The sequence below is a fragment of the Artibeus jamaicensis genome, unplaced genomic scaffold, assembly GCF_021234435.1.
Source record: "Artibeus jamaicensis isolate MK-2021 breed Jamaican fruit bat unplaced genomic scaffold, CSHL_Jam_final scaffold_916, whole genome shotgun sequence".
NCBI classification, from domain to species: Eukaryota; Metazoa; Chordata; class Mammalia; order Chiroptera; family Phyllostomidae; genus Artibeus; species Artibeus jamaicensis.
Genome location: NW_026522059.1, coordinates 41,493,809 through 41,517,646, shown reverse-complemented (window position 1 = coordinate 41,517,646; position 23,838 = coordinate 41,493,809). Strand labels below are relative to the sequence as shown.

Here is a 23,838-nt window from a genome sequence, read left to right as displayed (position 1 = left end):
CGTTCCCTCCATAAAACTGACCCCAGATCATAGACCACAACGTCCGTCTGGGAAGATGTGTGCCACTGTCTGTTGCGACTGTGTACAAAAGGACAAATTGAGCAAACGAGCCCCCTGTGCCTTGGGACCTGAATAATAGATGCCATAACTGTAGTCATCCATGACCAACAAACCAAAAAGCAAGTCTGAAGGACCGCTGAACAGGCATAAAAAAATACCAAGTCTAAGCTCCCAGTAGCCAAAAGCTGCTGTGCCCTTCAGTGATACCAACAGACATCTCCTAGTCACACCTGTAGTGTGATCTGAGGGTGGTGCTGTGGGGCCTGTTTGATGGGCTGGTGTTTACACGAAGCCCAGACAGGTGAGGGGACTCACTAAAGCAGGGTGTCACACTCATCTTCACCGGGGGCCACATCAGCCTTGAGGTTGCCTTCAAAGGGCCAAATGTAATTTTAGGACTGCATAAATGTAACTACTCCTGAACAGTTAAGCAAGGTGCCGGGCCGGATAAAACAAGGTGGAGGGCCGGGTTTGACCCACTGGCCTCGCGTTTGCCACCTGTGCTCTAAAGGAGCAGAGGCAATGCTAAAAGCCGTCCCCACACAGCTATGGCATAATCCCAAAGGTTGATGCAACACATAACTGTTTCTTGATATTGTTTCCAACATACTAGACATTGTGTTGTGTTGTTATTGAAAGCACAACAGCGGTATTTAAATGGAGAGAATGGCTTTAAGTCTCTTTGCTGCCCTGACCAACAGAATAGAACTCGGTTTGCGCTCCTGTTTGTGCTACCAACTCTGCCCTCTGATGGAAAATACTGGGAACACCTACGTAGCATTTCACTCTATTTCAATGGCAAGGATCCGCTGGTAAGGACAGAAAGGCAAGGACATTGCACCTCCCGTCATTTTCCACGTGTTTTTAACCTTTAACATTTTACCAGCAGAAGTCATTAAAGATAAACTTTCAGTCTTGAACAATACTTACATTGCTTGCCAACCACGACGCGTCTCAATCTTGTTACTGCAACTTAATGTAAAAAATCTTGAATGATATTTTGTACCACTATGAATTTCTACTGCCCCATAACTGTGTTGTGGCTTCACTGTATATTAACTTCTTTTCTACAGATTTTTGAGCTACCAGGTGAATTAATTTAAAAAGTCAAATCCTGTTAAGAACCACCCTATATGATATCCATAGCCTGTGGAAAATGGAAGTCTTTTTTCTTATCCAAACTGGTAACAAGATGTTTTCACAATTCCTTTTTACATTTTTGTGCATACAATACCTGTATATTATACTCATTCAAAGTGACCAGGAAGTGTTCTTTAATAGAAACGACACACAGTTTTTTATGTCACTATGGACCCTGTGATTCCGGGTGCATTTACAATAAGTTAGCAGTATAATATTCTTTTCAGTTATGAATAAAAATGTACATTGAAGTAAAAGATGGCTTTTGTTTCTGATGTTTCCCACATTACACTATACATTTATTATATGAAGCTTGGAAAGATCCCTTCCTTCTTCTGATTTCAAGGGATTACCTCTCTATTTCACACAAATAAAAATTAAGTCTCGGGCCACGTGTCCAGGGAAAGCGCAGGGTCTTCCCCACGAATTTCAAAGCATCTCTGAGGGGACTTCAGAGACTGCACAGTCTACCCAGGTGTCCTGGGGTCAGTAATGACATTCTCATCGCTGCTTCTTGTCCTTGCTGCCCACTCCAGACAGTGTCTACCCAAAGCAGGGATTTGTGCTCTTTATTACCCAAGCCAAGCTGAAAACAAATTTTGGAACTAATAAATTTTACTAAGGTTTGATGATAGATAAAAGGATTACATCCTAGAAAGAAAAGCTTGAAAGTGCCTTTCAAGTATCGTTACCAGTGGGCTTGAAGCCATTCTGACCTCACCCTCACAGGTGGTGTTTGTGGGCCCTCTTCTTAATCTCCTGCCTTGCCCTATGACCTTACGAAGCCTACAGCATCACTGGATGATAGAAAATTTTTGCCTCCATTGTATGCGGCCCGTCGCTGGATGAGACGTCCTTCTGCAGTACAGGACTGTAGTGAGTGCGGAAGAAAGGTACAAGAAAACATTAGGAGGTGGACATCGGGAGTGAGAGATTCAGGGTGTTGTTCAGGCAATGCGAGTTGCGATTTCATTCAATGGGAATCCACTGGGGGTGCCTTGGGCCCTGACTGGAAGTAGGGAGGGAAGTCAGATCACCTCCAGTGCTAATGCCTTTGGGTAACAAAACCCAGCACATTCTAGAAACCGGGTGCCTCTTTGAACACCAGAACTGTCTGCAAAGAACAAGGGAACTAAACTATTCCTCTTACTTGAGCATGAATTTAATTTTACTCCTCCTTGCCTTTACCTTCTTAGTCCTTCTAGAATATGCCAACACTGAGAGAAGCATGTGCTTGTTCGGCTCACTGTGATACATAATAACCCTTGACGTCAGTCAATATGTTGAAAAGGAAAATTCGATCATAGAAGACATTTGTGCTTCCAGATTATGCAGAAATAAAGTCGGTAAAAACAATTCCCCGGAAGGCGATGTCTCCTTTAGTGGCCTCTGTGAAAGGGCCTCGTGAAGACCTACGTGAGCTGAAGCGTCAGGACTTCTGATGCCTGGCACAGCCTTTGTGGTCCTTGTGATGGGAAGAAACTAAATATCTGCCACCCAGGGCCATCCTTTTAGGCTCTTCAGTTGAACAATTTCTTAAAGGACAAAGTGTCTTGGGGAATAAAAGCAGCGGAAGCGATTTCCTGGAGTTGCAGGCGCTGTTGCAGAGCAGATGTCTTCAGAGGGAAGAGGAGTGAGTAGTTGGGAAGGAGATGCTACTTAGGGTAACAGCAGACTTCACTTCAGCCACTGTTCCCCTCCCCTCTCCTCTCTGACTTTCCTTCCTCACATTCGGTTCTCGGAGCCAGAGTTTCCTCATCCACAGCATGCGGCAAACAGCATGATTGAAAAACTTGAAAAACTACTCAAGGAGGAGGAGGACATCTATCCCATTGGGTTAGTGAGAAAATATCAATATGATGGAGCAGTTAGCACAGGCCCTGAAATATTAGTAAATGCCCTATGATGTCAGTCTTCTTCACTCTTCTGCCAGCCCCCTTTGACCCTTTGTTTTTCCTACTCCCCCCACCCCCACGAATGCAAAAGGCCAAAACCAGCTCTTACAGCCATAGCTCCCCTTAGCTGTCACCTGAGGCCCAAGGGCTGGAGGTCATGGGCACAGAGTTCAGTGCACTTGGAAATACACTCTAGCACGCAGAGCCAACTTCTCTTTTATTTCAAGGTTTCACAAAGAATCCTCTGACCTAATTAAGGACAGGATTTTTATTTAAAGTTGGGGAAGGCTATATAGTGAAGTTGAATCCTATACCTTCTTACCCAGAAGCATGTAAGTAGCTGGATATGACAGCAACCTGCCAACAGGCACCACTTGAGGCAAGAACGAACGAACATCCAGTCAATGAGTGCATCAAACTCAGACCCTCGTGAGATGCTCTCCTCAAGCAGAGCTCAGGGCCCAGCCTCCTGCTGTGCTCTGGCTTCACCTACGGCCTTGGAGTCTCTGCCTCCAGCTGTACAGAGAGAGAAAGAAGCAGCAGAAGCCATCTCATGGGGAGGTTGTTAGGGGCTGGGCTGGGGAATGGTGCTCATGGGGTCTTTATTCCCTCCACCCCTACGTGGAGAGCCCTTTGCAGGTGCCAGGTTAGGAGACCCTAGGTTTTCTTTTTACTAGGGAAGATGCCATTTTCTTCCATGGACAATCAAACTCTGTTTTCATAGTTTCTCAGGAAAGTAAACAGCAAAAACAGGTGAGCCATAAAATTAAGCCTACATTATTGGGGTGTTAACTAAGGCCATTAAATCTGTCATTTGGGATCTAAATATTGAAGTAGGCCTTTGATGATACTGTAAAATTGTTCCAAGAGTAGACCGATCCAGAATGACAATGCGGCAAACAGCGTGATTGAAAAACTTGAAAAACTACTCAAGCTTTCTAATTGGTATTTACATTGGTGCATTCCCCTTCTCAATGACATACAGAAAAATGGCATTACAGGTGCTCAATGCAACGGGGCTTGGTGAACATGGAAAAGAAGCAGCAGGCTCATGTGGATCTGAGAGCATTTTAATATTAAACAAACCACAAGCAGATGGGCGTGGCATGCTTCATCACAGGGGGGGGCGGGGTTTTCAGATGTTTGTCCTCACTACCCTTCCGTTCATTCGATGGCAGCGATGCTGCAAGGGCAGGACCCAAGGGAATAAAACACGGCTGAGAAGCTGGACAGCAGCAAGGGCTCCCACGGAGGGAGGCTGCTCAGCCTGAGCCTGCGAAAGAAAGGAACTCCTCGTGGACACTTCCCAGCCTTGCTGCGCAGAGTGTGGAAGCACGGTTGTTTCCCAACTAGAAGCCTAGAAAAGCTACACGGATCTATGGTAGAAATGTCATGAAAGAAAGAAGACTGGGGAGACAGGAAAAAGGAGGAGGAAGAAGGCAAGATTAGGCGACAGCTTAGAAAGGCAGAAAGGAAAGGAGACCAAAGGACTGAGGAATTTACAAATAAAGGTGTCTTCAGTAGGAAATCTTAGTATATCTGTGGCAATGCAATCGCTCCCTCCCCCATAGCCTCATACAGAAGTAAAATCAAAGCTTCAACTACTTCATTCTTCAGTGCTTCTTGGAGTTAGATTCATGTTTTTTTTCTGTGTATGATGCTGAGCTGAAAAGCGTTTTGAATTGGAAGCCAGAAAGCCTCGTGTTATTTGGGCTGAATTATTAACATTGAAATGGTGAGCCCAGTGCATTTTTTCAGTATATTTGATGTTAGAAGTTGTTGACATCAGCACTTTAATTGTGATCAGAGGCTTTAAAGACCTTCAGGTTGCCAGGTTTTTGTTATTTATTTTATGAAAGTGGCCTCCCGGGGCACCAACTTCTACAGTAGAGTCAAGTCTGACTCAGGGGATTAAGTTGTAAAGTGACTGCATAAAGCAAAAGTTAAGTGTAGTCAAAATTTCCATTAAAATATTGTAATTCATCCCTCAAGCACAGGCCCCAGTTGTATACTCAAGTTCAGCCAGTCAGGCATTTCTTGGCATTGAGCACACAGCTCCCAGCAGTTACTGAAGCAGCAGTAGCCACACACGCAGGCCAAAGTCAAGTCTCTGCCTCCACGTGAATTGAGTTCCCGTGAGGAGGCAGAGGCTAGTTACAAGAGCAAGTGAAAAAAATTACATCGGATAGTTTTCTGCGAGGTGGAGACAGAGGCGGTGAAGGGCAGAGGCAGAGGATGAGTCCGTTTTGCTCACAGACCTGAGCAAACACGGTATCTGCCAGCAGAGGGGCATCTGAATCATGAACCACAGAAGGACATGAGTCACGGTAAGCTCCTGAGGAGTGTCTCTATTGTGAAGCAGGCTGGCTCAGAAGTTGGTTATGATAAATTATGAGATTACAATAAATGCCAGAGAATTGAAACTCTAAAAGTGTGCTAAATGTATATGAACATGAACACGTCCAATAGAAAAACTCATGATTAAAGACTTTTCTTAAATTTGAAAGGGAAACTTCGATGAGATTTTGAGCACATTCTGTGGAGAAAATTTATAGGGGAAAATCTCCAGCCAGGTCAGTGTTTGGTTAGAGCACTTCTACCTGTATTTTGCTTACAGTAGATGTTCTCAAGCCACAGGACAGTGCCTCTCCTGTGGGTGTCCCCAGAGCATCTTGCATTATATGACACTCTGGTTCTTTACTCATCCAAAAAATTACTACTCCAGCCTAGCAGTTGCCCAGTTAGCCAGCAGGGAAAGGGGGATTGGAATTTTGTAGGCAGTCCACCAATTTATGTACAGAAGAGTACCTGACCCTAAATAGTTATTAAAATTGTGTTTGCTTTTTAAAAATCAAGTCCTTCAGGGCCTCTTCATAAATCAGAATAGAAAACATCTGGTACTAGGTATAAATTTATATTTATACAATCATTAGCATCTTGTAATTGAGATATAATTGACATATATTAGCTTCTGGTATACAACATAATGATGCAATACACCATTAGTATTTAAATAAATGTAGTAATTATACTACTCAATTTCATTTAGGTTTCTGTCAACCTCCTAAAATCTCCTGTTTTAAATGTTTAGATGTAAACACAACCTCTTAACCACTGTCAGCTGGTTCTCTCCTGCCATCTAGTGTTCCTGACTCATTACTGCAAAGTAACTTCATTTTAAACCACTATTGGGGTGAAAAATGTTGTATAGAATAAAAACTTAATTCATTTTAGAAAGTTAAGTGGAATACAATTACAATCAAAATAAGAACAAAGCCTCTGTTTCTAATGAGCAAAAGACCTTTGTTTTGTAATTCTTCCCATATGAGCAAAATGGTATATTTTCCTGCTGTTCTGATAAGTAACACAGCATGTGTGCCGGGCTGTTCCATTATTGCGGAGTTCTGGGCCTGAATACTTTAGCACGATTTATCACTGTACTTTTAGAAGATACAGGACCATCCTAACCCCATCCTAACCATGGAAACAGCCTGACAAGCTATTGAGATTTTCCTGTTCTGCAGTGTGGAAATGGACACAGCCCACATCCCCTTCATAAAACGTCTCTTGCCAGACTAGTCACATACACTTATGGGTATTCAGAAATATCTGGCTAAGCCCTGGCTGGTGTGGATCAATGGGTTGAGTGACAGCCTACAAACCAAAGGGTTGCTGGTTTGATTCCCAGTCAGGGTGCATGCCTGGGTTGCAGGCCAGTTCCTCAATTGGGGGTGTGTGAGAGGCAACCATTCTCTTGAACATCAGTGTTTCTCTCCCTCTCCTTCTTCCCCCTCTCTCTATAAAAGGAAAAAAAGGAAAAGAAGGGGAAGGAAAGGAAAGGAAAGGGGAAAGAAAAAAGGAAGGAAAGAAGGAAGGGAAGGAAAAGAAAAGAAAGGAAGAAAGAAAAGGAAGAGAAAGAAAAGAAAGATCTGCCTCCCATTCTACCTGAGGTGTTCCACTTAGGTAAGAGAAAAGGCCAAGGGAATGAATCACATTATCTCTTCCGTGAGGAAGGAAGCCCCACCCTTACCCAGTCCTTCTTCCTCTTTTCCTTTCTTCCTTTTCCTTCTCCTAATCCACACGTTCCCTCCCCCCCACAGTCTTCCCGCCTCTGCTCCAGCCCTGCTGACAAAGCCCGCTCCCTGACACTCAGCAAGGCCCGCTGGCCAGCAGCACCTGGGAGCTGGTTACACGTGCAGATCTCAGGCCCCACCCGGGCTCCTGAATCGGAATCTGCACGTTTAACAAAATCCTAGGCGATTCCTATGCACATAAATTGTTGAAGTGACTCTCTAGAGCAGACGTGGTGGCAAATAAGTTTCAGCTGACAAACCAACTCCAGGAGCAGGCTGACTAGAGCCATGAACTGTCTTAATGCAGGAGTCCTGGGACTTAAGGGACATCTTCTATGAGCAGAGAGTATAAAGTGTGGCACCCAAACTTGGGTTTGTTCAGAAACAAACCTTCTAATACCTACCTCTTAAGTGTTTCCCTCTCTAAGCAGCAGTTGTCACTGGTCCCTACTGCGCTAGGCAGTGTGCCACCCTTAGAATTAGGCCAGAGGAGCCCCCGCTCCAGATGTTCCCCATCAGGGGTCCCCACCTGTTGGAGTGCCTTTCTCAAAGTGCTCTGAGCCCCTTTCTAATGCCTGGGACTGGGGAGGGCCAGAAGTGCAACTGTGTTAGGTACACCATGCTTGGACCTGGTCCTGCATAGGGCCTGGTCACAAGAAGCACCGACCTTCAATATTTCATTAGTGCCCCCCAGTGGTGCGAAGCCAGCCATGGCAGAGCCTAGCCAGACAGACCACCAGGGGCCCTGATTCCCATGTCCCCCCTTCAAGGTCTGCGAGATGCCCTGAGCAGCTCCAGAATTCCTGCCTATGGGACTATGCCAGGTCCTGTGACCAGACTCTAGTTCCAGAAAAGCCTCTTGGCAGGCACAGTATTTCTTCCATGGGATTGCATGAGACTGGGCAGCCAGAAGGGTGTTTATATGCTGATTTGAAGTGACTTTCATGATGGGCACAGACAAGTTCAGGAATCTGGGCTACTGGAGAGCTACCACGACCCCCAAGCTCGAGCAACACACGTGGGCCCATGTGTTAGCTGTTACTCAACTCCCAACTGCAGCCTCCCCCCCTGGTTTATGGCACACAAAGGCAGCGGTGTGGCAACATCCATCTTTCACCTCCACGCCCCCAGCCACTAGCACCCAGAGTAGTCGCTCCACTCCTTCCACAGGCTCCACATGATGTGTCAGGCAGTCCCTCTAGTGGTGGCCGTCACCACCTCCCAGGGCTCAGTAACATAAGCAAACACCTCCAGTCCACGTCCTCTCTTGCCTGCACTGATGTAGCCATGTCGGGCTGCCTTGGGTCAGTGTTCGGCCAAGCCGATGAAGGGCAGAGGGCAGCCACCCCTGGCCTGAATGGGACGGCCCATCCCACTTGCCCTTGGGCCTCTTCGCAGTTCTCTGGCAGGTGGTAGTGTCTGGCAGATGGTGGTGTTGCCAACTCTGAAAGAGACTCCACTCTTGGAATAAAGCGATTCCAGCATAAAGACTTCAAAAATATACATAGTTGGAAAAATGGAAAAGTTGACGTGAGTGAAAAATAAACAATGGTTCACATTTTCTCACGTTTGTGGTCACCAATGGAGCCCAGTGAAAACCAATGGGAGCAATTAGAAGCCAGGATTCCTGGGCCAAAGGAAGGATAACACAGCATCGTGAGTGATGGCAGAGTCAGGATTATATGTTATTAAGGAACTTCAGAGACAAGCGGATCTATAATATCTCAAGTCAGTGTGAATAATAATAGTGTTGCTACCTTTTTCTAGTGGGGAAGGCACGAAACTAGCCAGAAAAGACACATTTGACAATAACACTTGTCATGCTTATGGGAAAAAAAAACCAAAAACCGAAATGCACCATACTTTTACCAAAGTCCGTTTTAGCTGAATGAGTTAATGCCTTTTCAATTTCTACGTTCTGCCCACCTTATTGTCAAAGCTATGGCTTATCTTAAGAGCAAAGCTTTTTGTTCTTATCTTTCTGTCATAAAACATTCCTAACCTCCTCCAACCTCCCGCCCAATCCCTCTCTCTGTGGCCCATGTTTCCAGCTCTCCAGCAGCAGCTGTGGTGGAGCAAGGAGAACAGGTGCATAAACACTGTCTCAGAAACGGCTCCAAACTCCTCTCTCTCTTCCAGCTGCTCGGCTGCCCCTGAGGAATTCCTACATTTCAGAATTTGTGAGAGTATACAGGATAGTGAGCAGTGAGAGAGGAAAGCGCAGATTGACAAATTTATTTCAATTTACCCAAATACATGTATGACCGAATACAAATTATTTTCCATGGAAAAAAGTTCATTGACAGATAGTCACAAGTGCTTATGGAGGGCCCACTGTGCTGGACACTGTGGGAGATGAAACAGTTCAAGACACAGACTCTGCTCTCACTTGGAACTAACAGCAGGAAGGGAGCTACAGGAGCGTGGACACACACATACACACCCAACACATGCACTACACTGAATACTCCTGAGACACAGCACACTGCAGGCGAGATTTAACGAAGCTTCAGCAAGAATGGTTTGGCTAGGTAGGGGGTGGTATTTATTTCTAGAGTCAATCAGAAAAAAATAAAATATTTGCATTTTCAATACTTTTCCCAATTTTGAGATAAAAGCTTTTACATGAAATACATTATGATTATCTGCCTCACTGATTATCAAATGTGATATAAATAATAAAATATATTGAATGACAATTCAGGACCAGTAAAATCACAGGAAAGAGATCTCTGTGGCTTTCTATTACTGTCATGAGTATCAAGTTAGGAAAACAATTTCATCATAGAATTATTCAAAATTTCTGTTAACATACGAAAAGCTCTCAATTAAATATATAAATTTGTTGAAATGCAGAAATATTTCCAGTGTAAACTGGATGGAACTGATAAATCAGTGCTTCTTTCTCTTCAACATCAGATTTAAAATGATGACTGTTTTTCCGAGCTGCAAGATAAAGAAAATGTGAGTTTTTTTAAAAGTCAGGATATACTAGGGGACCCCCCCCCAAATGGAATTATCTTCTGAAGGGCAGGCCCCTTGTAGTACCGGCTTCCCCCACTAGGTCAGTGCTCTAGGAACCCGCCGGTATCAGAGTACCAGTTGGCACCGCTGTGAGAGTCTGCATTTGGCTTCGGTGATTTTTTTTTGAAGACCCCCCAGAGTGTTTGCCTGTTTCATGATGGGTGACTTACAAGCACATCTAAGCACACCATGCTGAGTGCTGGGCAGTTTTTGACCAGAAAAGGCAGAACCCCGGTGCCCCACCCTCCCTATTCACCTGACCTCACCCCTGAGTGACTTTTTTTGTTTCCTTGGATGAAAAAAGCCCTCAAAGGGAAATGTTTCGCCAATGTGGAAGAAGTAAAACAAACAACAGTAGAAGCACAAAAAGACATCAAAATCAATGAGTTCGAAAACTGGTTTGAGCAGTAGAAAAGCGTCTCAACAGGTGTTGTAACAAATGGAGAGTACTTTGAAGGTGGCTGAATAAATACAAGCACCTTATTTATTCTTATTTATGTAAGAAGAAATACACAGTGTTTTATAAATAAGTCCCATACTGTGAGGGGTCCCCCCCCGTAATTTTTGAAAGGCTACTTTATTACGTCTTGTCCTATCCTTGGCATTAAATGGGAAAATACCGCCAAAGAGGAAACATGCCTTACAGAAGAACTTCCCCCAAAGAAAGCAGCACCCGAAGTAGAGTGGTCACCCGCTGACGCCGCGGCTCACCGGCCCCACCCCAGAGCCAACGGGGTGCTGCTCACACCCCATCCATCAAACACTTACTAAGTGCCTACTGCACGTAAGATCTGATGCAGACCCTAGGGATGGAGATACTCCTGTAAATAGGGCAAGGTCCTAATGCTCACTGGTCCACTTACCACAGAGTCATAGATAGGGATGTTTTTATAGTCTATCTTCACTGAGATGTCTCCAGAGTAAAGAGGATGGAGAAAGGGGCAAAGTTGAGGCAATTTGCACAGATCGGGCAGAAACAGAAGCAGGGCAGCATGCAGAAGTGGACGGGGTCAAGTTTGGGTGTAAGGAGGCAAAGCTCAGGTTTTACCCTAAGGTCAGGATAAAGTAACTACAGGCTTTTATGGCAGGTTTAAAAAGGATATTGGAAAGCAAACCCCAAGTAATAGCCTGCTAAGGGAAAATACTGCAGCAAACTGCTCTACCCTGATCTCATTTACCCTAACACGCAGGGCATGAAAATGTTCTTGGGAGAACATTTTTTTAATATGGGGTCTAATCCAGAGTGAACTCCGGAAGAAGCATTGTATTTTACTTGCCAGTGTAGCAGGAGAGTTGCTAAAACCTTAGTCCAGGCTTGGAGATAGATGCCAGCAAGGCTCACAGATGTTTTCAATGGCTATGCCTTGCCAGAGTGAGGCCTGACCCTCAAAAGTTCTGTTTGTAGCTCTGTCTTATTTCAGGCTCACTCAACTAAAACATAAATATCCACAAGTAAGTTCTCAATTTTACCCACAAACAGCATGAAAATGTCTGTTTTCATCATGAAAAAAACAACAAAGCTTATTAACTTTTTCCAACGTGCCAAGGCCTACAGGTAGGCAGCCTTAAAATCATGGAAGCACGAGTATATACTCTGTTTATATAATGGCCTCAAAAAAATATCTAATTCTCAGAAAATGTTATAATTAAAGCATTATTCCTAAAAAAGAAGACTAGTTGGGGAGAGAGAATCTTAAAAAGTATTGAAAAAAGAAAAAAATCAATGTTCCACATGCTATTGTTGCAGAATTCAGCCCACTTTAGAGTGTACAATACTGTGAATTGAAATCATCGTCCTGGTTTTCTCTGAATGCCTAATAACTCAATTTCAGGGCTTTCATGTGATTTTTTTTTTTTTAGTTCAAAACAGAGCATTTACAGAGCAAGAGTACACAAAAGTTCAGATGAAAGCATTTCCTTCAAAACCACACTAAGAGAGTGATAAAAATATATACCCACATCTTACCTTCAGAAACAAAGAACTGTGCAAAATAAAACGCAGCCTTCACAGCATTAGGGGCGTGGGAAATGCCGTCTAATTTCTTCCACTCGTAAGGAGGCTTCTCTGGATGCCACTGGACACCATACACTGGATACTTGTATCCTGCATGATGGACACAAACTAGTAGGTAATTAAGTGGTGAGAATGTCTACAGTGTTTCTTACGTTTTCTGCTCTAGGTAACAATACTGTAACTCACTACATCAGACAAAGTAAAACTGTGCACGCTCTCAGACACAAAATAAAGAATTTGCATTCACAGTCAATGTGAAAATTCATAATACAGTATTTCGCTGATTTTCAACCTTTCACAATTTGTAATATTATTCATTTTACTAGATAATCAGAGTAAAGTAAAAACAGTTACGCCTCTGAATACATCCTAGTTCACCAGTCAAGTTGCACATGTGGTGACTGAGTTTCTTCTGTGAAGGGTCTTGTCTCCGTCTACTTCATACCGCATTTTCACCCCCTCCCATAATGCCTTACTCCTGTGAGAATGAACTACAACAGCACATTTGGTACCTTTCGTACGAGCCAGCTCGGCTCAGTCTGAACTGTGGTTTTCTCTCAGACTCTGGGACGGTTCATGACTTCATGGTGCCAATTTTAAAATAGTTTGTAAAAGGTTAAAATTGGCGTGCAAGGTTTTTGGTGATATGTTCAATTATTTTTAGAATGCTTTAATATCTTCATGATAAAAATGATGAGTCCCTAGCATTTACTTCAAAAAAAAAGATCTAGAATGGGGAAAAAGTAGGCATGAAACAAGAATAGCCACATAGTTGATGATATTCATTGAAACCTAAGATAGGTACCTGGGCAGGGGGGTCATTATATTACTGGCTCTATTTTTATAGAGCCAGGTCATTATATGTCTTTAAAAGTCCATGATTTTTTTAAAAAATATGAGTATGAATATTTACCTTCTGAAAAATTTATGTGCTCATCTTTTCTTCTTCACATATTCCTTTTCTCATTTTAATTGAAAAAATACCCCTCCATCTACTATCTTTGCATTGAAGTCACAGCTCTGACCACCATGGGGAAGAACTTGCAGGAGCCAAGAGAATTAGCTGGAAGCAGAGCTACACAGGGAAAGAGCACTGTCCTCTCACAGGGCGCGGGTTCTGTCCCTGCACTCGCGTCACGAGGACACCTACTTTAACCTCGCCCTCTAGGGGTTTGGACGAGAAAACCACCCACCGGCCAGCAGCTCTGGTCACTCCATCCACCCTCTTCCCGCCTCTCTGTCTCCTGTGACTGCACTTTCTTTCTGTCTTGTCCAGGACCACATGTGAAGCTACCAGCAGGTGACCCACAGGGGAGATGATTAGAAAACTAATGGTTACACAGTTAACTGGAAGATCGCCTAACATGCTTCTTTGAGACATAAAATGTAATATTAGGAATAAGAAATGTCTTAAGTAGTGAATTGTAACAAGGACTTATCAGACAGACAGACAAATGGGTGATAAATGGCTACAGATATGTACTGACAGAAACAGGTGAGGGTCACTCTTGTTTAGTCAACTGCATTATTAAAAGAACAGTGTAGGCTCCTGAAAACTGTAAGAATCATGCCCTACCTCGCTAACTGAGAACAAAAGTGTGAAGAATGAAAAGAAAATATGCAAATAATAGAGCATCTCAGGTGTTCCCATCTAGCAGGTGTGCGCGTATTTTTCAGATGATAAAATGTCCAGAGGAGCCCAGCATGATGGCGCAGGCAGGAGCAGAAGCACCATGGAGCCAGATTCCCTGCCTGCCGACCCAATACCCCTTCATTCAAATGGTCGGCCATTCATTCAACATCTACTGAGGTTTATACAAAGTCCTGGAAGTACAAAGAATAATAAGACACAGTCCAAGCTGTCAATGAGCTTTTAGCCTCAGGGAAAGACAGAACATCAGCACATAAATGCAAAAACAGATATTCCTAGGTAGCACAGAGCAGGAAGAAAGCAGGGGTACTGAATATGTGCAGAGGGAGAATACTGGGTACAAGCGGCCTCTAGGAGATAAACCAGACCTGAGTCTTCAAGGACAGCCAATAGTTCACTGGGAGTAGGGAGGAAGCAAAACTTTTCAGAGAGGGTAGACATAAGGAAAAACACAGGGGCAAGAAGCATTGCTTTGTGGAGGGCCATTCACCAAACAGGAATACAGCCTAGCGATGCAGGCAGGGAGACATCATGGAATAAACGACCTGGAAAATCTAGACTTTATCCTCCAAGTGCTGAAGAGCCACTGCAGAGTGCTCGCCACGCAGTGTGATCAGACGAGCACTTCGGGGGGGATCCGCAGTGGTGGGCTGGAAGGTGGAATGTGGAGCGGTTAGTGAGGAGGCCAATGCAATGATCCAGATGCAAGGTGGTTAATGCTGAGGTTGGATGGGGAGGACCAGAGACAGAGGAGAATATATCTTCATATATACAAGAAGAATTTGGGAGTGGAAGATGGCATAAATTTTCTAGATTTGGGGAAGGAGAGCAGAAGTCAAAGACAGCTCTCGGGTTCTAACTTGGTTGATGCTATTGATTGAAACAAACAAACAAACAAATACAGGAGGGGAAACACGGCTAAAGAGAAGATGATAAACTCAGGTGATGCATCCACTTCAGAGTGGATTGACCAACCTTCCCCAGGATTCCCCAGATATTGTATCTAAACCCTTAGGGGTTTGACCTTCCCACAGAAGTGAGACAGTGATATGGCCAGTCTTTGAATAACCCAAGGTACTTCCAATCTCTTCTAGGTTATTCTGTTCCAGTACCCTGGCCTCTCATTAGCACTCACCAGCCCCACCAACTCAAAGGCTGCCTGCCTATCCTCATTCATGGTATGTTGCTTCCTTATTCATTTGTGATTTTCTGGCTACGAATTGCTCATTTTTCTTAAAGCCTCATAATGTGCTCATTCCTTACAGTCTGGGGTAAACCTAAGTTCCCCCACAGAGAATTATTTACTATTTGCTTCTGCCATGCATGTGGGAGGAGGTGGGTCGCTATCAGTCTGAGAAACAAAATGTTTGAGTTGAGATTCCTCAAACTTCCCAGTTACTGTAACACAGGCCGCACTCGAGCCTGCCATTCAGAATGCTTAAGGCACCCCAATCCCTCAGTGCCAGGGCTCTGTGGTGTAGTGGTTGTCTTGCTCGCCTAACACCTGAGAACTTCTTGGTTCAAACCAAGCAGAGACATTTGGTGCTCTTTGCCTTCCAGATTCCAGGAGAAATCACCCCACCATCTCCTTCCAGGTGGCCCCACCTAAATACTCCGCTCAGCTCTTGGAGGTCTGGGCCTGAGTATTCTTAATGTCTTGCCACTCCACCAGTGTACTTAGGAAACTGTTTCTCTGTACATCAGTTACGTCTTTTGTTGCTGTCTGGAGAAGAATCAGTCAGGGCACTGAATCCACAATACTGCCGGGTGAGAAAGGTGAGCAGATTGAGAAAAACTCAGACCCACACAACAGTAAGGTGACTGCAAGAGGGAAAGGCAGAAAGAACGGTAATGGAAGGAGACTCGACTTTGGGTGGTGAACACGTAAGACAGTATACAGATGATGTACTAGAGAACTGTACACTCGAAACCTATATAATTTTATTAACCAATGTCATCCCGATAAATTCAATAAAAATAGAAGAAGGAGAAGCCACTTTCTCCATTTCTCTCTGCATCACTCTCTCTGCTCCCCTCTTCCCCACCCTACACCGGAAGATGACCCAGGTAAACCGCATGCTTTGGAACATGGGAAAACACAATTCCTATCTCCAAAAGTGTCCTCGCTTCTCTCTTAAGGCCCCAAAGTTAAAGTGGTTTTATTCACAAAGAAGACAACTGTAAAGTCAAGATTAATATAAACATAATTTGTGAACAAATGTCCATGTAGGACGATACACACCTTCCATTGTGGAAATAAACTCAATTGTGCCATCAGTATTTGTAGTTAACACATGGAAAAACTCCTTCAATTTTTCATTCATCGTAAAATTCTGGAGCACAAAAGTAAAACAAAAATAAGTATTCCTTTAATTAATCTAATTGCATTCATTTCTTTTTTAACTTAACCTTTATTCTATTTTTTTACATTACGATTTAGTCCCCTATACCCCATTGCACCAGCAACCACCACACTGTTGTCCGTGTCGATGAGTCCTTCTTCTCTCTCACTCAATCCTCCCACCCTCTCACCCCGCCCCCCAGTAGCTGTCATCCTGCTCTCCATCTGAGTCTGTCCCCATTTTTCTTGTTAGGTCAGTCCATTCATTAGATTCCACATATGAGTGAAATCACATGGTATTTGTCTTTCTCTGACTGGCTTATTTCACTTAGCATAATGTTCTCCAGTCCATCCATGCTGTTTGAAAGGGTACATTTTTTTTCTTTTTTACTGCTTAGTATTCCATTGTGTAAATGTCCCATAGTTGTTTTCTCCTCTCATACACTGATGGACACTTGGGCTGCTTCCATATCTTGGCAATTGTAATTATACTGCAATGAACACATGGGAGCTTATGCATTTCAAATTAGTGTTTTGGATTCCTTAAGATATATTCCAAGAAGTGGGAGAGCTGAGTCAAAAGGCAGATGCATTTTTAATTTTTCGATGTATCTCCATACTGTCTTCCACAATGGCTGCACCAGTCTGCATTCCCACCAGCAGTGCAAAAGAGTTCCCCTTTCTCCACATCCTCACCAGCACCTGTTGTTTGTTGATTTATTGATGATGGCCATTCTGACAGGTGTGAGATGGTATCTCATTGTGGTTTTAATTTTCATTTCTCTGATAGTTAGTGATGTTCAGCATCTTTTCCTATGTCTATGGGCCACATGTATGTCCTGTTTGGAGAAGTGTCTATTCAGGTCCTTTGCCCATTTTGTAATTGAGCTGTTTGTTTTTCTGGTGTTGAGTTTTGCAAGTACTTTGTAAATTTTGGATATTAACCCCTTATCAGATGTATTGGTGAATATGTTCTCAATTCTGTGGGTTGTCTTTATATTTTGTTGATAATTTTCTTAGCTCTGCAAAAACTTTTGAGTTTAACAGAGTCCCATTTGTTTATTTTTTCTTTTGTTTCCCTTGCCTGGGGAGATATGTCCCATAAAAAATTGCTCTGAGCAATGTCCAAGATTTTGTTATGTTTTCTAGGATTTTTATGCTTTCAAGTCTAACATTTAAGTCTTTGATCCATTTTGAATTTATTCTTGTGTGTGGTGTAAGAAGGTGGCCTAGTTTCATTTCTCTGCATGTATCTGTCCAATTTTCCCAACACCATTTATAGAATAAACCCTCTTTAGTCTATTGTATGTGTTTGCTCCCTCTGTTGAATACTAATTGACTGTAAAGGTGTGGGTTATTTCTGGGCCCTACATTCTGTTCCATTGCCTTATGGGACTATTTTTATGCCAGTACCATGCTGTTTTGATTACTATGGCCCTATAATACAGTTTGATATTAGGTAGCATGATTCTTCCAACTTTGTTCTTTTTCAGGATCTCTGTTGCTACATGGGGCCTTGTGTAATAAATCTGTGGAATATTTATTCTAGTTTTGTGAAATACAACATTGGAATCTTCAATGAAATTGTGTTGAATCTATAGATTGCTTTGAGTAGTATGGACATTTTAATGACATTAATTCTTCCTATCCCTGAACATGGCATGTGCTTCCATTTATTTGTATCCTCTCCAGTTTCTTTCTTCAGTGTCTTATAATTTTCTAAATACAGGTCTTTTACATCCTTGGTTAGGCTTATTCCTAGGTATTTTATTCTTTTTGAAGCAACTGTGAATGGGACTGTTTTCTTAATATCCCTTTCTGTTAGTTTGTTATTGGCATATAAAAATGCAACTGATTTCTGGATATTAATTTTGTATCTTAATACTTTGTTGAATTCACTTATCAGTTCTCATAGTTTCTTGGTGGAATCTCTGGGGTTATCTATGTACAGAATCATGTCATCTGCATATTTAGACAGTTTTACTACTTCCTTTCCCATTTGGATGTCTTTCATTTCTTCTCCTTGTCTGGCTGTGGCTAGGACTTCTAGTACTATGCCGAATAAGACAGGTGAAAGAGGATATCCCTGTCTTGTTCCTGATCTTAAGGGGAATGCTTCTAGTTTTTGCCTATTCAGTATGATGCTGGCAGTGGGTCTGTCATACATGGCCTTTACTATGTTTAAGTATGTTCCTTCTATTCCCACTTTGCTGACAGTTTTATCAAAAATGGTTGCTGCATTTTATCAAATGCTTTTTCTGCATTTATTAATATGATCATGTGGTTTTTATCCTTCATTTTATTTATGTGATGAGTCTTTATTGATTTGTGAATGTTGTACCAACCCTGCATTTCCAGAATAAAATCCACTTGATCATGGTGTATGATCTTCTTGATGCATCGCTGAGTACAGTTTGCTAATATTCTGTTAAGGATTTGAGCATCTATGTTCATCAGAGATATTGGACTGTAATTTTCTTTCTTTGTGGTGTTTTTATCTGGTTTTGGAATTAGAATAATGCTGCTCTCATAAATGAGCTTGGAAGCCTTCTCTCCTCTTGAATTTCATGGATTAGTTTGAAAAGCAGAGGTGTTAGTTCTTGGAATGTTTGATAAACTCCCTGTGATCTGGTCCAGGGCTTATGTTCGTTGGGAGTTTTTTTTAATACTGCTTCAATTTCATTAGGCATAATCTGTTCAGATTCGCTGATTCTTCATGATTTAGATTTGGAATATTGTATGTTTCCTGGAATTCATCCATTTCATCCAGGTTGTCCAGTTTGTGGCATATAGTTGTTCAAAATAGTTTCTTATAATCCTTTGTAATTTTTTAGTGTCAATTGTTATTTCTTGTTTTTCATTTCTTTTTTTAAAGATTTTTTAATTATCATTTATTTATCTTTAGAGGAGAGGGGAAGGAGAGAGGGAGAGAAATATCAATGTATGGTTGCCTCTCATGCATCCCCTGCCGGGAACTGGCCTGCAACCCAGGCATGTGCCCTGACTGGGAATCAAACTGCGGTACTTTGGTTCACAGATCCGCACTAGATCTGCTGAGCTACACCAGCCAGGGCACTCATTTCTGATTTTATTTATTCGGGTCCTTTCTTTTCTTGATGAGTCTAGTTAAAGTTTTGTCAATCTTGTTTATCTTTCCAAAGAATCAGTTCTTGGAGTCATTGATCTTTTGTATTGTTTTGTGTACTCTATTTTGTTTATTTTTGCTCTAATCTTCATCATCTCCTTCCTTCTACTTACTCTGGGCTTTGTTTGTTGTTCTTTTTCAAGTTCCTTTAAATGTAAAGTTAGAGTGTTTGAGCTCTTTTTTTTTTTTTTTTTTTTTGAGACAGGCCTCTAATGCTATGAATTTCCCTCTTAGGATTGCTTTCCCGTGTCCCACAGAGTTTGGACTGTTATGTCCTCATTTTCATTTGTTTCTATAGATTTCTTCCTTAATCTCACTGTTGACCTACTAATTGTTTAACAACATGTTATTTAGATTCCACGTCTTTGAGTGTTTTCCAGTGTTCTTCATGTGACTGATTTCCAGTTTCATACCATTATGGTCACAGAAGATGTTTGATAGATTTCAATCTTCTTCAATTTATTGAGACTTGCTTTGTGTCCTAACATGTGGTCTCTCCTAAGAAACATTTCATGTGCACTTGACCCATCCATTGAAGTCAATGGGGTGTTAAAATCCCTACCTATGACTGTATTTCTGTTGATCTCTCCTTTTATACCCACAAGATTTGCCTTATATACTTAGTCGCTCCTGTGTTGGGTACTTACATGTATACTAGGGTTATATCCTCTTCTTGGATTGTTCCCTTTATCATTATACATTGTTCTTCTTTGCCTCTTACTAAATCCTTGGTTTTCAGGTCTACTTTCAGGTCTGATGTAAGTACTGCTACCACAGTTTTTTTTTTTTTTTTTCCTTCTCCATTAGCATGAAATATCTTTTTCCAACCCTTTACTTTTAGTCCCTGTAAAGTTCAATCTGACCTGGGTCTCTCAGAGGCAGCATATATATGTCTTCTTTTCTTATCCATTCAGCAACCCTCTGTCTTTTGGTTGGAGCATTTAAGCCATTTACATTTAAGGTGATTATTGATAGATATGTATGTAGTGCCATTTTATTGTTAGACTGTTTTCCTCTTTTTTTTTCTTTCCCTTTTTTCTTCAAGCAAGCCCTCTAACGCTTGTTGCAGTACTAGTTTGGTGTTAACTACTTTAGCTTTTTCTTTTCTGGGAAGCTCCTTATTTCTCATTAAATTTTAAATGATAACCTTGTTGGGTAAAGTAGCCTTGGCTGTAGGTCCTTGCTTTTCATCACCTTGAATATGTCATGCCACTCCCTTCTGGCCTGAAATGTTTCTGGTGAGTAATCAGATGACAGCCTAATCAGTGCTCCTTTGTAGATAACTATCTGCTTTCCTCTTGAGGTTTTTAGCATTCTCTCCTTTCTTTAAGCCTTGTCATTTTAATTATGATGTGTCTCACTGTTAGCCTCTTTGAGTCCAACTTGTTTGGGACTCTCTGAGCTTCCTGGGCTTGTGTGTTCTTTTCCTTCACCATACTAGGGAAGTTTTGGGTTATTATTTCTTCAAACAGGTTTTCCATCCCTTGCTCACTCCCTTCTCCTTCTGGTATTCTCATCATGAGGATGTTGTTCCACTTCACTTTTTAAAATTCTTTTTCCTTTTTTGCTGCTCTGCCTGTGTTTTTTTCTTTTATACTCTGCCTTCCAAATCACTAATGTAATCCTCTGTTTCATCTAACCTACTGTTTATTCCTTCCAGTGTATTGTTTATTTCAGATGTTGCATTCTTTATTTGACTCGTCATTTTTTTATGGTTTCTATGTCCTTTCTCATGCTTTTTAATATCCTTATAATTATTACTCTAAACTCTCTGATAAATTGCTTGCCTCTATTTCATGTAGTCCTACTGGAGAATTCTCTGGTTCTTTCATTTGGAGTCCATTTCTTTGTCTTCCCATTTTGGCTGCTTCGTATTTTTTGACTGAGTTGTTAAACTAATTAGTCCTTAAACTAGTCAGTCATTAAACTAATCAAGATGTAACTGACAGCTGGTTTAAGCACCACATGGTGGGGCAGCGTAATTCCTGTGGGCAGAGATATTGCTTCCCCTCAGGTTGATGCCACTTGGAGACAAGAGCTCTGCCTGAGAAAGATGGCTCCTGAAGTATGAGAGATGGCTCAGCACAGGGATCCTGGTGGCTGTTCCTTCAGTTCTCTCCCCAGAGCCTCCAACCCCCAATTCTTCTCAAGTGTCTCTAGTCCACTCTGCCCTCTCACTGCTGAAACCCACGGTGAGTGGCTGCAAATGAAATTTTGTGCATTGGCCCTTTACGAGGTTCTCTGAGTTTCCAGACATCTCTTCTTAGTAGGCAGAAACCCTGTTGCTTTTCACAGGTGGATGTTATCTGGGTTCCTTTCTGGCTCTGGTGCTATAGGCTTGGAAGCCCAGCTTGGTGTTTAGACCTTACACTTCTCAGAGGGAGCTCCCAGCCATTAAAATATTGCTCCAGATCTTCAGCTGCCACCCTTGGGAGCCCAGCCAGCCCTCTCATGTTGCCATGCTCCCTCCCAGTCTTATTGTGGTGCAGTGGTTTCTTCTGTCTGCCCATGGTTAGAAGGTTTCTCTCCCTTAGAGAGAAGTTCAGTTGGTTATTCAGGATGCTTTCTCTAAATTTAGTTAATTCCACATTGGTCCTAGGAGGAGGTTACTGTAGCTTTCACTTACTGCTCTGCCATCTTGGATCCTCTGCATTAATTTGATTATATAATTAATGTGCTACCTTCATGGAGAGGCTCCAGTTGTGGAAATTTGCAGTCAGAGGTTCTTCTGCTAATGACCGCAACAAGTCAGCAGGAAAATTCTGGAACATTCTGCTCTTCAATACATCTAAAATAATTTAAGTACAAGGGAATAATTTAAGTACAATAATTTAAGTACAATTTAAACAAAGAAAAAATTAAATCCACTGAAGTCACTAATTGCCAAAGACAGGTCATTATTAAGATATAATCAAGATAACTAAGCAAACCATATCATTTCCACAGCGGTATGCTAGTCAATTATAAAGTTAGTTCAACATACAAATTCAAATATGCTTCATATTTAAGTACTTTTCTTCTAGAAATTCAATGTTAATAACTAAAATTATTCTGATATGCTAAACATCAAACTAGCCATAGAGTGAGAAAAGGAATCCTGAGTTCTGTAGATAGCACTGAAAAACAGGTAAGATTTTATGTATTTGTTATGTACTTCTTTTCGCAGAAAATTATCCAGACCTTTCAAAATATTTTCAAAGGCATCTGGGACTTAAAAGGTTAACTATACCAACACTGAAGGAAAGATAATTTTCTTTTAATTACCAGGCCAAGAAATTTCTATTCAGTAAATAGATTAAAAACAGCCATGTACCTCTCGGAAGCCTCTGGAATCTGACACTCAGACACAAGTACCATCAAAGGGATAAAAATTTCCTGATGGTGTTGAAGGCCCTGAGGCCAGCTGTCCCTGAACGAGGCCCTCATGCAGGAAGCTAACGGCTTCCATCAGAATCCCAGTACCTCAGATAATGAAAAACCTCCCTTCAGTGGAATTTATGCCTTCTGTAAAATCTGGGTTTTTACCACATGCAACCAAAACTAACCGACCTAATACATATACTTCCCACAGGGTTCTCACAATGATTTAAGGAAGATGGTGGGAGGAGGAGCTTTGAAAAGTATAGAGCGTTCTACAGGTTCCAGGTATAACTACTACGGCTTTCCATCCAAAATGCTTATGAGAACAGAACAGCTGGTAGTATTAAAGTCTGAGTTTTCACAGATCAAGTAACCTGCAAGAATCATTATCTTTTTACAGTGTAGTATAATAAAAATTGGTCTGGCTTCTTGAGTGTCTGACTGGGAGCTTCTAAAACCCCTGGGCTTTCCTGAGGGATAGCAGCGTCTGCAATGTTTGCTGATGCGGAGGCTCACAGTAAGCCCCTGAGAGAGTCAGAACGAGGCTGGTCCCCAGAAAGACTAATCCCAGGATTAGAAAAGGTTAGGAATCTGAGCCAGGGATGGGAGGGGGCCTAGAGACTGAGTTCAACCCCATAGCCAGTGGTTTAATTTACATCACTGAAATGAAACACAAATAAGAACCATTAACACTGAAGCCTGCTGCCATGAGCTTCCCGGTTAATGAACATATTGTTACGCCAGAAGGGCACTGACTCAACAGGGAAAGGGCGTGGAGGCTCTGCATTCGCTCCCGTCCTTCATCCCGGGTGTATCCTTTATAATGAAACTTACCATAAATACAGTGCTTTCCTGAGTTCTGTAAGTCATTCTAATGAATTGCGGGACCTAAGAGGGTTCGTGGGAACATCTTTGGCCAGTTGATCAGAAGTGTGGGTGGTGTGGGGTCATAAATTGAGGCTAGTGTCTGAAATAAGGGCAGTTTAGTTGGGGAGATACCCTTTCGCTGTGGAGTCTGCACTAGCTCCAGGTGCTCAGAGCCAGAACTGAACTCCAGTGCCCCCCAGCTGGGCTGAAACAGAGTACACAGCCAAGGGGGAAGTGTTGCACTATCATAATAGCAGCTAACATTTAT

General features: G+C 42.3%; 1 protein-coding gene across 1 annotated transcript in view; it reads right to left on the bottom strand.

Moving 5' to 3' along the window:
- Positions 1-9,388: 9,388 nt before the first annotated feature.
- The window catches only part of GGH (gamma-glutamyl hydrolase), a 29,297-nt gene continuing 14,847 nt past the window's right edge, over positions 9,389-23,838 (bottom strand). The window contains exons 6-9 of the mRNA XM_037133523.2: positions 22,025-22,131; positions 16,100-16,190; positions 12,159-12,296; positions 9,389-10,114 (exon numbers count right to left, since the gene is read on the bottom strand). Coding sequence (XP_036989418.2) covers positions 9,993-10,114; positions 12,159-12,296; positions 16,100-16,190; positions 22,025-22,131 — 458 coding nt within the window. The 3' untranslated portion in view covers positions 9,389-9,992. The remainder of the gene's footprint in view (positions 10,115-12,158; positions 12,297-16,099; positions 16,191-22,024; positions 22,132-23,838) is intronic.